Genomic DNA, 17,821 nt, shown 5'->3' with positions numbered 1-17,821 from the left:
TCCCCTTTACTTGCCCAATTCAAACAATCATTCATACAAGCACACTCACATACGTCTCTCATTTCCTCCCTCAAATAAACACAAGGCGCCCAGCTCTGGTTTGCTACAACTTTGATAAAGAGTGGTGCTGACTTTTCCACCTTCATTCCTCTTCACTTCCATTTCTTTGGTTCAGCTACTACATTGGTCATCACCCCACATTTACTCCCTGTAGAGAAGATGCCATTTCAAGCCACAGATGACTATCCTGTTCGGCAGAGACTGGAGAGACAGGGCCAACTAGTCTGCTGGAAATGTCATCCATTGATTAACAATCCTGATGTACAAGCAGTTCTGAAAGACAAATCCAATTATCATAGCTGAAAAATCCATACTTGTTATTTTACTGTTGATTACCCCATTATTGACAGCCATAAGTATGCTAAAATATGACATTTGGAAACAAATTGCTTTAAATTGTTTTTTTAACAGCAAATAAAACTGCTCTAGCAGTGAAATCACTAATCCAGAACGTTCCTGCAAAATATGCTGGTCCTTTCAGTTTTTGTCTTGACTCAGCATTGATTCATTCTTCTACCAGATGTTTTGAATTCCATTTAAGCACTGCACACACATCTCAGAGGGTGGATTTAAGATTGATAAGACTTCCACTATGTGTTAGACCCCATACTTTGAGACATTCAAAGTATTGAGAGGGCTTTGAGACATTCAAGACGTATGTACATGAATTCTGCTTTCCAAAAGTTTACATTCTAGTTGGGGCTTTCCTGGTAGCTCAGACAGTTAAGAATGCACCTGCAACGCAGGAGACCCAAGTTCAATCCCTAGGTTGGGAAGATCCCCTGGAGAAGAGAATGGCTACCCACTCAAGTATTCTTGCCTGGAGGATCTCTTGGACAAAGGAGCCTGGTAGGCTACAGTCCCCATGGTCACAAAGAGTAGGCGAGAGACATGATTATACATGGAAAACTTCAGAGTAGTGTAAGTAGTTGGAAGAACAACCAAGGACCACCTCGGTAGAGATGTTAAATCTCATTGGGTTTTTAAGCCTCCTGTCATATTTTGTAAGGCTGTTAAGGTGTTTATCCTCATATCACTAGAGGCAAATCCATCTCTTGGTGGGTAGAAACCCCCATCTTCCTAAAATTGCCTAAATGTACCATGCTGCGCTATGCCTCCTCTGCTACCTGGCACACTCTTGTTACTTTAGAGATTACCTATCATAGCCTAGTCGATGAGGCAGAGCCCATGCTGTCATCTGTATTGCATGGAGTCTTCTATGTATACCTGCCACTTCATGGAGCGCCTCAAATTTATTACCTGTCATCTCTCTCTGGGCTGTGAGATCCTTGGTGAGGACTGAGCCTTATTTACTCTCTACTCTTAAGACCTTGTCTGGTGTCTGGAGTGGAGTTGATCCTCAGTGACTTTGATTTACACATTACTGCGCTGAACTAAAGTTTTGTATCCTGGCTTTAAAGCATTTATAGCCTAATCCAGAGGGAAGACATGTACACAAATAACTATCATCAAGAAGGAAAGGAAAACGCAGTAATACTAGGATCCCAGGCGGGATGCTTGGGCGGTGGGGGGTGGGGAGCAGGGGGCGGCCGGGAGAGTTGAAGTAAAGGCACAGAAGGTTAAGTTTGATGGAAATACAGCTAGTATAAAGGGGAAAGGTCTGAACTAGTGACGCCAAACAGCGAAGTGTGCGCTTGGTCATGTAGCCAGCAGGGAACCATGGAAGGTGTCCTGAGCTGGGGAGTGATGTGGAGGGTGCCCTGTTTGAGAGAAATCGTTTCATCAAGGTGATTTGGAAAGAAAACAGACTGGATACTGCTAAAGTCATTCAGAGGATTTATTATTGTATTCCTCAGAAGTAATAAATAGGCTATAACTGAATGCTGGTAGTGGAGGCAGAACTTGATGGGGCTTTTGAAGAATTGGTAAATTTTAGGCAAATTGACACAACTGTCCATTAAAGAACACTTAAAATAGTTAATTATATGTGAAACACACTTAAAGAAAAAACAGGATACAGATGTGTGTATGTGTATTTTATTTGCTAAATATAGACATTTTTGTGAATATAGAATATATATACTCTGTTCTGCTGTAGAATGAATAGTTATATGTTTAAAAAACTTCTTACTATTAAAAAATCCATTGTTTCTTTAAGAGTAAGCCATTTCTGAGGTAGATTGCTTCTTACATTCTTATCACTTTTATTTTCCACCCTTAAGATAAACCTTCACATTTCATACTGTGTATTTTTGGAGCAAAAAATTAAAATCTATTGCAGCACAGTTCACTACCATGAAGTGTACACGAGAGAGCTTTTCAGAAATGGAGCCCTGCCATTCCAACAAGCAGCTGTAGACACTCATGTGCAGAACAGTGACTTCTATATAAAATACTGACTTCGTATTAGTAGTGTATGAAATAACCTGTAAGACTGCACATAAAAAGACTGTATTCCATAACTAACCAACTGCACTATTTCCCAGTGCCTCAAGCCTAGAAAAATAATGAGTTGAAGGGAAATTCTAAAAGCGGTTACCTCCAGACTAAGCAGGGCTTCCCAGGTGGTACTAGTGGTAAAGAACCTGCCTGCCAGTGCAGAAGACATAAGAGCCGTGGGTTTGATCCCTGGGTCAGGAAGATCCCCTGGAGAAGGGCAAGGCAACCTGCTCCAGTATTCTTGCCACACTAACCCCGTGGACAGAGGAACCTGGTGGGCTACAGTTCCACGGGGATCACAAAGGAGTTGGACGTGACTGAAGCAACTTAGCCTGCACACACACACGGGGTTATACTAGCGTAAGGGATTCTTATATATATGCCCAATTTTATGACGTTGTTGTTGTTGTTTAGTCCTAAGTCACATCCAGCTCTTTTGCAACCCCATGGACTGTAGCCCACCAGGTTCCTCTGTCCATGGGGTTTCCCAGGCAAGAATGCTGGAGTAGGTTGCCATTTCCTTCTCCAGGAGATCTTCCCAATCCAGGGATCAAACCTGAGTCTCCTTCATTGGCAGGCAAATTCTTTACCACTGAGCCACCAAGGAAGCCAATTTTATGGTGAGCCCTCACTATTTTTATAATCAGGAAAATAATAAAAGCATTGTCGACTAGGAAGGAGGGAATGATAGCCATGTTAGCTGATTGGCATCAGCCCAGGCATGCGGAAGAGGCAGCCGTTTATATCAGCATCTTCCCTTGTGGATCAGCTGGTAGAGAATCCACCTGCAATGCGGGAGGCCTGGGTTCAATCCCTGGGTTGGGAAGATCCCCTGGAGAAGGGAAATGCTACCCATTCCAGTATTCTGGCCTGGAGAATTCCATGAACTGTATAGTCCATGGGGTCACAAAGAGTCGGACAGGACTGAGCGATTTTCACTTTCACTTTTGCTCAGGTACCATTTCATGCTTTAGATGAGTGCCTGTGGAGTGCAGTCTTCATCACTAGGACCATCTGTTTCTGTCATAGTCCTTGAGTTTTGCACAGTCTCATAAAGTGCAGTCTGGACAGTGAAAACCACATGTCTCATGTCCCCTCTTTCCCATCCTCACTGGAAAGCCGGGGTTCCGCCCCGTTCACCCCCCGGGCTATTGTTGCGCCCCTCCCCCACCCGCCTGCCATCCTCTCTGCTGCCCTGTCCAGTGTTGAGACCCTGAACTGCTGTAGAAGCGTGGCCATGGTTGTGCTGTCTGCCTAATGCCTTACAACAAGGAGTTCTTTCCACTCCTGGGGCGGTGACAGCATATGCTGCAGCCAAACTGACCTCCTCCTTGTTTCCAAACGCCTTGCACTTTCCCAGGGTTGTGTCTCCTCTTGGAATGACCTCTCCCTGTGTCCCACATTCTCACATCCTGCCTCGCTTTGGAATATTTGCACCATGTTTTTATGCTCTTCCAGATGCTAATCTCTTTAGTTTCAGGATCGTGTCTTCTTCAGCTTTATATCCACTACACAGTGCCAAACTGAGGGCCTTTCATGTAGCAGGTGTTCGATTAATGTATATTGAAATTGAATTAAATCAATACCTGCAGGAACACTTTGACAAATTCAATTAGAGGAAATTGTTGTTATAGACATGTGGCCTAATTACAGTAAATTTTCTATAGTTTTCCTCCCAATTAGTTGATGTGTTTTGTTTTTTACAGTCTTTATAGAAATTCAGACAAATGCTTGTTCCTACCCAGACTCTATATCAGAAAAATAATTGTTAGAACAGAGGATTTTTTCTAACTGTAAGCTGTTATAGTTGTTTGAGCCTTGGTGTTTTTAAACCATTGCTTTTTAAAATTATTATATATTAATAAAGTATTTTTAGAACAATTTTTGATTTACAGAAAAATTAAGAAAATAGTAGGTTTCCATGTTATTCCTCTACCGTCCCAGACCTCTCCCACACAGTTTTCCATTTTCCCTATCATTAACATTGTAGCAGTTTATATAGAATGAAGCAGAGTACTGGGGATCAGTAGCATCTTAAGAGGAACTTATGAAGAGAAGAGAGGTAAAAGAAAAACCCGGGGAAAGTTGTCTCAAAACCCAGAAGAGAATGGGGCTGAGTGATTATCAGACACAGGCAAGGGGCCAAACGCAGTGTCCAAGAGTAATCACTGACATTGAGAGTTTAGAAATGACTTAAAGAGTTTCCTTTAGGTTCTTGATATTAAGTATAGGAAGATACTAAACCTGAATCTCCAATACTTTGCCACCTGATGCAAAGAGCCAACTCATTGGAAAAGAACCTGATGCTGGGAGAGATTGAGGGCAGGAGGAGAAGGGAACGACAGAGGATGAGATGTTGGATGGCATCACCAACTCAGTGGACGTGAGTTTGAGCAAGCCCTGGGAGATAGGGAAGGACAGGGAGACCTGGTGTGCTGCAGTCCATGGGGTCGCAAAGAGTCAGACACAACTAAGTGACTGAACAACAACAACAGAGGAAGAAATCATCTGAGAAGTGAACCAGAGTGTGCTGAGGAATAAATTGGAGAACTTTGTAAGGAGAACTTTCAGAAAAGAGAAATGTATATGTGGGTGGTAAATACAGAATTGGGATCAAGGAAGATATTTTAATGAAATGGGAGAGAGGAGAGACCTTATCAGGTTTACTGATTGGGAGAAAGAACCAATACAGAGGAAGGGATAGTGAAAACCAAAGAAGGAGGATAAGAGTAACTTCTGGTTAACATTGGTCCTCTACTCCTCTATTTACCCTTCTCACTGAGTTAGAAATACTGCATTTCTAAATTAAGTTTTTTGTCTTTTGCCCAACCTCCATTAGATTATAATCTTATGGAAGTTTAGGGTTGTGTCTCATTTTTTAGGTATTTTTTCTAGCATCTGGTACAACGTATATCACATAACAAGCTTTTAATAATTAAATGAATGAATGAATTTCTAAGGGGTTGATAAAGATTGACCTGGCAGAGTTGGGAGCTTGGAGCCGTAATAGAAACATACAGGGACAGAATTTAAAGGACAGCTGGGGGTGGGGGTAAGAAGGACAGAAGGAAGTGACCAACAGTGACAGACACAGCAAGAAGTCTTCCATGATTTAAAAATGTTTTTCAGTCCCTGAAACATGAACTACAGGCTGCACTTTGCCTTTTAAAAAAAAAATGTAGAGGTGATTTGGAGCACACAGAAATTTATGTGTATTTTCATCATCAAAAGCCATGATCTTATATCAGACTACATGTTAACAGAAAAATTAATGATGTGGACCATTAATACAAGATACACTGAATGAGCAGATATATGCAGAAGATTAACAATACAGCAGACAAATCCTGTACAATAGAACAACCGTTCTAAGAGGAATTACTCAGCATTTTAGAAGAAGATTGACTAAGGAAGAAATATAGGCATCCTTTAGTCAGTCTATAAGGAATAGTACTAGTAGAACTAAGGTAGAATAAAATTCAAAACAGCCCAAACGGATCAACATTAAAATGTATCATTAAATGAAGCATTTCTGGCTCATAAAATTGATCCAGGAAGAAATAGTCACAGAAAAATATTCCATGAAATGTAAAACTGACAGTGGTTAACAGTATACACTGTAAAATTTGCTATTGATTGAAAATTGACAGACAAATCAAATCTTAATAAAATTTTCATCTTTAAATTGTTCTAGAAAAAATTGGACCTGGTAAAAGTAGTGACCACAGACGCTTTGGAAAGATTATACAGACAAAGAAGCTGATTGATGTGTCATATCTTTGCCGTAATATTCGCATAGAAAAGAATTGGAACCAGTGACAGCAATTTTACTAAAATTATGATGAAAATGCAAAAATTGGGGATGAGTTTAACTGAGACATGTAGAAAATTAAGTAAAGAATTGTCTTACTGGAAAGAGCCCTAGGAAATACTTTTTTCATGAAAATTCATCCATATTGAGATATTTCTGATTAAAATGTTTGGATAGAACCAGAACATCGGCAGAATAAAGAAGATAAGTAGAGCCAAAATATCCTTAATATTTGAACTCAGGTGGGACTCTCTAATGGTGCAAGAGACCTTGATTGTATGGTGTCAACCTGGTGGTGGCCACCAGGTCAGTCTAGCCTCTTGACAGTGCAAAGAATGCCTGAGGGACAAAGGAAAGTGCCTCCCTTCCCAGGAAGCTTTGGCTCTTCATAAGTGCTTAATTTACTGACTGACTTGTCTCACCTCATCTTGTCCCAAGAAAGAATTTAAACTGCTAAGAAAAAATAAAATACAAGATAAAACAAATTTTCAAATAAATAAGTAAAGAAATCATCGTTATGAGAATTATTCTGATATACCAATCTAGCAATACACCAGGAATTCATTACGTCAATTTCTTTTTCCGTGTCTCTGTAACACTATTAATAGCTCCTTCCTGGGAGTGAAATATTAAAAATACTTCTTTGAAATTTCTTCCCAAACACATTAATTCTAACCCATACCTAGATGTATTTAATTCAAAATTCAGCCTCAGTATAAAAGAGAGTTAGCTGCACAATAGGGTGACAACAGGTCCAGCATTGAAAACTGAAGTCCTGCAGGTGCCCACATCACCTGTCTGGTCCTCGGTTTCCCACAGTGCTTTGGTCTGTGCCAGGGTCGACAGCAAACATCAGTGTTTGCTAGCATATGTCAAGATCCGATTCCCTTCTTCCATTGTATCTGAAATAGAAGAGCAAGAAAAAAACTGGAAATAAATATACCACAGTGTGAGGTGATTATAGAGATTTTTAAAAGTACTGGATGCTCTTGAGTTAAACAGCCTCGTTAATGGATGCCTGGTACACCAGAATGCTCTTCATAGATATTTATTCTCTATAAAGCAGTGTAAAACCTACTTATCAAATGGTTATTTTTATACTCCTATTATGTGCAAAGTTCTGTGCTGGATACTGGGTATTTAGGGATGAGCAAAAAGTCAAGAATTCTGCCCTCACAAGCATCTGTTCTAATGAGAAGGAAGAGGAAAATTAGAAGAGTCAGAACAATCTAGAATTACAAATCATGATGAGGACTATTAAAGAAAAAGGATGCAGAGCAAGAAGAGGAGCTGGTGGGATAAGATGTGGATGGCTGGTGAGAGAAGTCTTCTGTGGGAAAGTATCAGTTAAGACGAAATCAGATGGATGATAGGGAACCAGCCAAGTGGGGTAGAAGAGAGCTTTCCAGGCAGAGGAAACAGCAGGTGCAAAATTCAGGGCATCTGCTGGTCAGAGAGGAGTAGGGAGGACTCGGAGATCTTGCAGAGCCCAGTTGCTTACCCTGGCTAACAGGTGGAGAGGAGGACTATTGGGAGGAGGACAAGGGACACTGTGGACGTGGGACCCCAGTTCAAACATCCTTACAGTATTAAGGTGAAATGTACTTGAGGCCACTGAGCTGTACACTTAAATTTTATATTATGTCTACTTTACTATCACCGTGGACAGGAAACAGACGTTCCCTAAGCATTTGTTTGTTCAGTTGCTAAATCCTGTCCTACTCTTTGCGACCCCAGGAACTGCAGCACGCCAGGCTTCCCTGTCCTTCACCATCTCCTGGAGTTTGCTCAAACTCATGTCCATTGAGTCAGTGACGCCATCCAGCCCTCTCACCCTCTGTCGTCCCCTTCTCCTCCTGCCTTCAATCTTTCCCAGCATCAAGGTCTTTTCCAGTGAGTTGGCTCTTCACATCAGGTGGCCAAAGTATTAGAGCTTCAGCATCAGTCCTTCATATTCAGCGTTGATCTCCTTTAGGATTGACTGGTTTGATCTCCTTGCTGTCCAAGGGACTCTCAAGCATACACTGTCATGAATGCTGTTCCCTCCTCTTTCAGACCCACAGGAGCCCCCGGGAGCGCTGAGCAATACAATGTGGGAATGGTCGGCACGCACGGGCTGGAGACCTCTCACGCGGACACTTTCGGCAGCAGTATTTCAAGAGAAGGAACCTTGATGATAAGAGAAGTAAGTTGGTATAAAAACTCTGTAGAAGTGTGTTTCTTAATTGGTTTTTATGTTAGAGCTTTCACAGAGGATGCTTACAGCATGTATTTTAGGGAATGAAGGGTGGGGGAGGGAGAAGGGCCCATGTTTCTAAATGGTTGGGTGATTTTAATTGGCCACCTTCTTTCTCACATCCTTCCGAGCTTTTGCAGTATGACTTAATCACATTAGTCCAGATTCTTCAGTGGAAGCTATGCAAATTGGAATATAGCGTTTGAGCCTAAGGATATAAAACTGGAGACCCAGATGTTTCCTAGCACAGGAAAACAGAAACGAATGGTCTATTCAGATAGCATCAGTGGCCTTGCTGTGCCTCCTTCTCCCCACTCCAGGTTTTACCCTTGTGCATTTTGTGTAGAAAATGCTCTCTGGTTCCAAAAAGGGTGATATCATCTCATCCAGTTAAATGAACATTAAAGACTGTTAAGCTGTCCTGGTGAAGGAACAAAGAAATAAGCAGATGTACGTTAAAAAAAAAAAATGTACCTTAGCATTTTGAATAATTTTTTTTTAAACTCTAGGAACATCATTTTGGGGGGGCGGGGGGCACACATTTCCTTTCATCTGCCTCTCCAGCATGCAGTTCATGCCCATTGTATCTGTGCTGACCAGAAAGGCCTGGACATGTTAGAATCCATCTTTTCTCATTTTTCACTCCACCGTCCCTGTGCGAGTGTAACAGCAGGTCTTAGAAGGAAATTAGTGGCTGGTGACGCTGGGCAAAAGTTACTTGACCTCTCCCTGAAGCCGTTTTGTCATCCATAAAATTCCATAAATAATAGTAAATGACTCACAAGATGTTTGGGAGGATTCAATGAGCTAATTGCCTAGAAGCATCCAATAAATGACACCTATTTTATTTCAGTCTCTCCACAGCATCAGGCTCTCCTTTTCCTTGCTATCACTTCCCACTCTTCCTTTCTGAAACATAAACATATGTCATCTGTCATTCCCCTTCGTTAGCCAGGATTGATTAGAAAACACTAACCGCAGGCTTTGCTCTCCAAAAGAGGCAAAGGGCATCTCATTTTTGTAAGAAAGAAAGGAACTGTAGTTTTAGGATGAATAAGGCCTTTGAAATAATGATGAGCAGTAAAGCTATAACTGGAAGACTAGTTCGCAAAGCACATTTCTAGAATTTCATTTTATGGCCTTGCCGAATATTTCAAGTAGACTTTTAAAGAGCCCTTTCACGGAAGCCTGGAATGAAAAATGGACTTGGCTGCTGAAGTTGACATTGTGTCGTGCTGGCATATAAATCTCCCTGCGTGGTAAATGGATAATTTCAGTGGAAGTGTAGAGGGCTTCTCTCACTAGACCCCGTCACCGGGGAAAACATAAGGGGAAATGTTCTGGAATGAGTTACTCTCTGACTCCAAATTAAAGGACTCCAATTTCTAATGTGGTTTCAGATTTGCTGGAACCTTTAGGACAAAGTCAATACCTTGACATGGTTATTTGGAGCCACATTTTAAGCTCAGTCACCATCCAAATGGCTCCGTAATATTTAAAGCATTCCAACACTACGACCGTAGCCAGTCACCTTGAAAATTGCGTTCACCAGTGTCGTATATAAATTTGATCTATTGAGGACCCTATAAATTTTTTTGTCCTCTCGATTTCTAAATTCTACTCTTTCCAAACATGGGCTTTTAAAATAACAACCTGAGTTGAAATCCATTTAAAATGTGTGTATTAAAAAGATAAATACAAATTAAAGTGTGACCGAGAGAATAAGAAAGTAGAAACTCTTAATGGTTCAGTTCATCAGTAAGATGAACATCAAGGAGAATCACTCAACTCAGACTTCCCTAGTAGTTTAGTGGTTAAGAATCCACCTGTCAATGTAGGGGATACAGGTTCGATCCTTGGTCTGGGAAGATCCCACATGCCACGGGGCAGCTAAGCCCATGTGCCACAACTACTGAGTCTGTGCTCTAGAGCCCTTGAGCTGAAACTCCTGAGCCCAGATGCCCTAGAGCCCATTCTCTGCAACAAGAGAAGCCACTACAATGAGAAACCTGCGTATCTCAACTTCTAAGAGAGCAGGCCCTGCTCTCCGTAACTAGAAAAATCCCCGCGCAGCACAGAAGACCCAGCAAGGTCAAAAATAAATTTTTTTAAAAGAGGACTCAGCTCTTTTTTTAAAAGAAGGACTCAGCTCGTCCTTCTCACAGGACTGGACGAGATGGATCTGTAGGAATGCACTGGCTCCCCTCTCCATGGTCCTGTCAGATATACAAATCCCGCTTGTAGCACACACCCCTGCTTTGCAGTTCTACCTTTCCCTCGCCTGCGACCCCATAGGACCTTTCTTTCCTCGCTTTCTAGAACACCACCACACCATCTATCATCTGCCACTTTGTCCACGGGAGACCAACTGCTGAAAGAGCTATTCTTGTTCCCAGCCCATTCTTCACCCCGAAGACCCCTGGGGTCTGGCTCAGCTTCCCTTCCTCCTGGAAGCCTCTCCATGGGCCTCTGTCCACAGCACCTTCCTCATTACCCAGCTGGTATCTCTCCAGGGTCTGTCCATGCCCTGAACCAGGACACTGGCTTACCCGTGAAACTGTCTGGGTTATAAGTAATAGAAAAAAAAAGAATCCACTTACAAAAACTTAAGAAAACACGGCAGGGGACTTCCCTGCAGGTCCAGTAGCTAAGACTACGCTCCCAGTGCAGGGGGTCCAGGTTTGATCCCTGGTCAGGGAACTCGATCCCATGGGCCCCAAGTAAGAGTTTGCACACCACAGCTAAAAATCCCGAGTGCTGCAACTAAGACCAGGCACAGCCAAATATATAAAATAAATTTTAAAAAGGAAAATAAAGGCTGAGCAGGTATCAAAGATTGGGGAATAAGGATTCAGAGGTATTTCCTAGAAGGAATCAAAAGCAGAGAATGAGTTGGGACCCTAAGCAGGGTTAGAATCAGAGACTGCGAAGGGATTAGGAGCTTGGGCAGCTTCTTCGGGCTGGTCTCTGGCCCTCTTGCCGCCTGTCTCTCTTTATCCTTATCCCTGTTCCCTCCACTTTCTCCCTTGTTCTCTCTCTCCACATACCAGGTTTCCCTTCCGCAATCTTATGCTCTGACCTCTCCCCACCGTACCCCCCCACCAACATTGCAAGGTGTTCACCACATCCCAGTTCAGCTGCCCAACAGAGACTGGCCGGTATCTCTCAGACTAACTGGAAATTCCAGTGGGAGTCTGGTTGTAGTTAGCTCGGGTGTCCTGGTCCAGTCGATCAGCTGTGGCCAAGAGCAGAGCCACCCAGGACAGCAGTGGCCAGAGCAGCCAGGCTCTGCTGCAACACAGCCTCGGTTCTGACCGTGATTTCACCACTTACAACCCATGTCACTCAGGGGAGGTTAATTGAATTCTTTACACTGAAGTTTTTCCATCTGTAAAACGGTGATAATGGAAACTAGCTCTTGGTGGTACTGTAAGGATATGAACCTAAAGTGTTTATTTAGCACAGTACCCGGCATATAGGGATACTCAGAACACTCCAGTGCCCACCCCATGGTGCTAGTGAATGCATGAAGAATTAGTTGGGGCTCTTTTAATGAAATCCTAGAGGACAGAGCTGCTGGTCATTTATCTTCATGTTCCCAGCAGAATGCGTGGCACACAGAAGGTGTTTAATTCTAAGAGAGTGCTGGTTGAACGCATCAAAGGGTGATGACTCAGAAGTGGGAAGACTCAGGGGTCACCGCTGAATTCCTTCAGGCTTCTCAGTGTCTGCACCATTTCTCTTGTGAGACTCTTCCAGTCTTTCGTTTATAACCAGTATGTCTGCATTCAGTTTTGGCTTGAGGTGGAACCCTGCTGATCCAAGAGAAACCACAAAACTCTAAAGAGACAGTGTGTGATTTATGCTACTCGAGAGTTGTGGGGAAAACGGTGAAAAGCTGTTCAGTATTACAACAGGACGGAGGAGCTGCCCGGGACACATAAAAGAAGAGACGACAAAGTAAATTAGGACTGAACCCCTTAAATGTCATTTAACAGATGAGATGTTCACATGAGCACTATAACAAAATGAGTCCAGAAAACGCCCCTCTCCTGAGCAGTCAGGGGCCAGGAGCACTGTGCCAGGAGACACGGAGGACACGAAGGCTTTCCGGTTATTTCTGAAGCTTCCTGGTAATGTCAATTACATGCACCCCTTCAGGAACTTGGGAGTCTTTCGTCTTCCCCCCAGAGGGCCTCCTTTGACTTCAGCTTTAATTGCAAGACCGGGACAGGCTCCAGAAGGAAGGAGCACCAGCTCTTGACCACGCCAGCCCAGACAAGGCAGGAAGTGGACCTGCCGTGAAATGCTCCACACTGAGTGGGTACTCGGAAATATCGGTCAAATGAATGAAAAAAAGAAAAGTCAAAGAAGGGAGTCATTACTCAAATTAGGTCTCCTGTGGGAAACCTCAGTGAGCCAGCCACATAAATGTCAAGTTAGAAAATATAGTCCTGGACAGGACTACAGTGTGGGCACTGGTTTCTGGGAGCAAAATTTTCTTGTAACTCTGTGTTTCTTTTCTAAAATTTTTGGGAGGAGGCTCTGCCCTCCAGGGCAATGATTTCCAACCTGTTAGGTTATACAGCCCTGTCAGTAAGAAATCCAGGGAATGCCACATAATACAGTGTATTTATTTATTTACAAATCATGCATTTATCCTTTGGCACTAACATAGTATATATATTACAAAGTACCTTTAAAGGACATTGAAAAGGGGAAACTACAGGCCACCCTTCCCTTCATGACTGCATTTATGCTGAGTCAGCACAGTCTTTCCCAGCTGTCCTGGGAAGGGGAAGAGAGGAGACGGGTAGGCTGGCGGCGGGGGGCAGGGATTGGTACAAGGACCTAACCGCAAATGGGAGGGATCTCCTGGATCTTAGCGGGGAAGGTTGGGCCCCTGTGGGAGGACTGACCCAGCTGATAACTTAGTGGCCCAGAGTCACTCCCTCATTCCCAGACCTTTGAGGAAGACTTTTCTTGGAGCACAGATTCCTCAAGGGCCTGACTGTGCGGGCAGAAGGGCCCCAGCCTGCCCAGTCCAGAGCTGGCAGGGGCGTCCCGCCAAAGCAGACACATGGCCAGGCTCTGCTGCCTTCATCATCTTGGCCTGTGTGGTCTTGGACTGCTTATTTAACATCTCTGAACTGTGGTTAATAAATGAGATAATACTTGTGATGGGGGGGATGGGAATGGATACTATAAACTATAGCTATATGCTATATATGCTATAAATGCTATATATGCTATATATGCTATAAATGGATGCTTCAGATGCATTGCTGGTCATGATGACTTCATATTTTTAAAAAGTTGTATTGGAGTATAGTTGATTTACTATGTTATGTTAGTTTCAGGTGGATAGCATAGTGAATCAGTTATACATTTACATATATCCACTCTTTTTTTCTTCAGATTCTTTTCCCATTAAGGCCATTACAGAGTATTGAGTAGAGTTCCCTGCGCTATATACAGTAGGTCCTTATTAGTTATGTATTCTGTATAAAGTCATGTGTATATGGCGTCCTCAATCTTTCAGTTTATCCCTCACCCATCTTTTCCCCTGGTAACCATAAGTTTATTTTCTACATCTGTGAGTTGATTTCTCTCTCTCTCTTTTTTTTTTTCACCAGTTCCTGGCACAAGGCACCATAGTTGCTTACTGAGAGATTCAACATTAGTGATAGTGGATGTAAAGCCATATTTTCAAATTATCTTTATAGATTACTTCCGTGTTTTCTTTGTAACTCCCATCAGCTATGATTAGCTAATCATTGGTTTGACCTCAGGGCTGACCAAGAAGCCTATGAGTTGGGAATCATCTCTGCATTTTCTTGGAGTACCCTAGGCAAGGATTATTAGTGTTATCTCAGACTAATGCTTCTCTTCAGAGATGTTTTAGGTCACGTTATTGTTTTTCATTTATGTCATTGTAACCTCGTGATGTGATCTGGTGTGCACACAGAGACACACTGCAGAAGAGGAACATCATGTGTGGTCCCCACCAAGCCCTGCTCCACAGTCCACCCGTGGCATTACTGTCTTCCTACAGGGCACCCCCACATTATATGTGCCCCCTGACTGCCCCTCATGCAAGAGTATAATGCCCTCGGGTCAATTCGTGTACTAAATAGTAGCAACCTTAACCTTTCTCTTAGATGAAACTGAAATCTGGGTGTCTTCCCACACCCCCGTGGGACGGTTTGCAGGCCACTGTGCCTGGGCTGTGAGGGGTGATGTCACTCTTTGTGTTGTGTGCCCCCCCAGCCGTCCGGAGAGAAGAAGCGACCGGGCCACAGTGACAGCAATGGCTTTGCCGGCCACATCAACCTCCCGGACCTGGTGCAGCAGAGCCATTCCCCTGTGGGGACCCCCACCGAGGGCCTGGGGCGCGTCTCCACCCACCCCCAGGAAATGGACGCCGGAACTGAAGTAGGTGCTGGGTAGGAGCCACAACAGTCTGTGTTCTCATTTGGAGAGTCTGAGACCCTGGTTTCCTCAAGAAGGAGGTTTTGACAAGCTCCCAGAAACCTATTTGGTTGGGTTCTGCAGGCTTCCCAGGTGGCACAATGACAAAGAATCCACCTGCCAATGCAGGAGACCCAGGTTCGATTCCTGGGTCGGGAAGATCCCCTGGAGAAGGGAATGGCTCCCCATTCCAGTATTCTTACCTGGAGAATCTCCACAGACAGAGGAGCTTGGCAGGCTACAGACCCCGGGGTCACAAACATTTGGACATGACTGAGCAACTGAGCACACATAACTACTTATGCATATACTCAGATGGAGGCAGTGTTAGAAGCAGAGCAGTGAAAAGTTCACAGGTAGCAGCTGAACCAATACCTGTTTTTACAGATGAGAATACTGAGGCTCAGAGAGGTTAAGTACCTTGCCCAAGGCACACAGCTGGTTTGTGACAGCCCTGGGACCAGAACTGGGACCTCCTGTCTCTCCGCTGGTAAAGAATCCACCTGCAGTGCAGGAGACCCTGGTTTGATTCCTGGGTCAGGAAGGTCCCCTGGAGAAGGGATAGGCTATCCACTCCAATATTCTTGAGCTTCCCTGGTTGCTCAGCTGGTAAAGAATCTACTGCAATGCGGGAGACCTGGGTTCGATCCTTGGGTTGGGAAGATCCCCTGGAGGAGGGCATGGCAACCCACTCCAGTATTCTTGCCTGGAGAAACCCCATGGACAGAGGAACCTGGTGGGCTGCAGTCCATAGGGTCGCAAAGAGTCAGACATGACTGAGCAACTAAGCACGTCTCTCAGGCTAGGGATGAAAACTTCAGCCTGTAGAGATTCCAAGGCCAATAACTGAGGTTCATATTTACATTAACTTAGTCAAACTAAATTTGACTTAGATGAAACAAGGTTGAAATGATTTGTTTATGAAAAGTAGATACATCCCCAAAGTGTTCATCTTCCTAAACTCCAAATCACACAAGAAAGGGAGAAATGGGATATTATCTTTCCTCTGCAGAAAGGAGTCTGGGAAAAAAGCCAAAATAAAAGCAGTCTGTTGGGCAGTGCTTATGCATGTCCTTGACCGAGCAGGTTGGATGAGGTCATGGTGCTTGGTCATGTTTCATGAATGAATAGTCCTGTGAATCACCATAGACCCTACATGTATTTATAAAGCATATGCACTGCTCTTTTTGATGTTTCCACATGCTGTGTTTTTATAATGCACCATTTGGATTCGAAAGTTATAGAGTAGATGAACTTTATTTGTTGCAGGGAAAAGAACACGGAGCATTCTACTAATATTACAGCTTCATGCACCGTGGACAGGTTTTTCCTGTCTGAACACCTCTTTGCGTACCAAGGAGGACTCTGTGTGGTTGGACTCTGCTTAAAATTCTGCTGCTTCCCCAGCTCTAAGTGGGAGTGTTGGTACTTGCCACACCTCCTTCACAGACTTCTCAAGATTGAAGGAGAGGATGTCTGTGAAAGTGCTCTGTTTGGCAGGGGGAATCCTACCTTGTGAAGGATGAAATGGTTTTGATTCATAACATGAAGGAGAAATCTTGAATTACATTGGGTTTTTGTGGTTTTTCTCTTTATGTGTTTAGGGGTCTTGGGATATAGGTTTTATTTTTACATAAAACCTTTTTAAAAAATGAAAACTTAAAGACATTTATCCCCCCAAAAAATGCTTCTTATGTTCATGGTTGAGGTTCATATTTATATTAATTTAGATGAAATAAGATTGATTTGCTTATGAAAAATAAAAATAAATACATTCTCAAAGTATTCATCTTCCTAGACTCCAAGTCACACAAGAAAGGGAAATTTGTTGGTGATATTAAAAGGATTTGACAATAACAGACAAAATGAGGAGATGGTATTGAAACTCCTTTAGCAGAAGTCAAATGTGGAATATCGTGACGTGAAGCCTTGAAAGTTTAGTGTCTCCTAGTCTATTTCTGATTTCATAGTCAAACAGTGCTGTCCAGGCCTTTTGGGTTATTTTTTAAGTAAGCTGTCGAGGTGCCTGCAAACCTAATATCTTCATGAGGTCCCTAGATAGAGCATATAAATATGTGTTGTTTTAAGGAAACCATCATGGGAAGGAAAAGAGTCTTTATTCCCTGGAAGAAATTGTCTCTGTATTGCAGATTTTAAGGCTTCTTGAGTCAACACCAGCCCACCTGCATCACCAGGCCAGCATGAAAGGCCTCAAACGGGCCAGGAGGGAGTCGAGTGGCTTGAGTGTCCAGGATGAAGTGCTGCTATGTTCACATGCTTACTTAACTCATTGCCAGTTTGTCTACTTTTCTTAAGACTACTTAGTGGGAGGTTGCTTTTACTTAGAGAGAGTGATAATCTCTCTGTCACCACAGCTATCTTACCAGATACTAAGGTGCCACATGTGGTACATAATGTCATTTGCTCACTGCAGCTCTTGCAGTCTGATAATTCACGAACTCCTACCAAGATCCAGTGGTTAGTGAGGAACCAATACCAGGAGAAGCTAGAGAGAGAACCATACCCTTTGACGTGGTGGTTAGGGTGTATACAGTTGGGTAGTTTGAAGAATCTCTAGTAAGCTTCCCTTGTGGCTCAGCTGGTAAAGAATCCGCCTGCAATGCAGGAGACCTGGGTTCAGTCCCCGGGTTGGGAAGATCCCCTGAAGAAGGTGAAGGCCACCCACTCCAGTATTCTGGCCTGGAGAATTTCGTGGACTATACAGTCGATGGGGTCGCAAAGAGTTGGACACAACTGAGCGACTTTCACTTTCACTTAGTAATTGTAAAGCCCAAGCAGAGTATTGTTAACGTTGTTGGTTGCTGTGGTATTTATCTATCTGC

The 17,821-nt window shown here is 43.3% G+C and overlaps 1 protein-coding gene across 8 annotated transcripts in view; it reads left to right on the top strand.

Moving 5' to 3' along the window:
• The window catches only part of TNIK (TRAF2 and NCK interacting kinase), a 393,297-nt gene that overhangs the window by 353,082 nt on the left and 22,394 nt on the right, over positions 1-17,821 (top strand). For all 8 annotated transcript variants that reach the window (XM_043874417.1, XM_043874424.1, XM_043874420.1 and 5 more), the window contains 2 exons: positions 8,327-8,456; positions 14,778-14,942. In XM_043874417.1, coding sequence (XP_043730352.1) covers positions 8,327-8,456; positions 14,778-14,942 — 295 coding nt within the window. The remainder of the gene's footprint in view (positions 1-8,326; positions 8,457-14,777; positions 14,943-17,821) is intronic.

Source organism: Cervus elaphus, chromosome 19 (genome assembly GCF_910594005.1).
Source record: "Cervus elaphus chromosome 19, mCerEla1.1, whole genome shotgun sequence".
NCBI lineage: Eukaryota > Metazoa > Chordata > Mammalia > Artiodactyla > Cervidae > Cervus > Cervus elaphus.
Note: the sequence above shows the minus strand (reverse complement) of the source record. Positions and strands in the feature narration are given on the sequence as shown.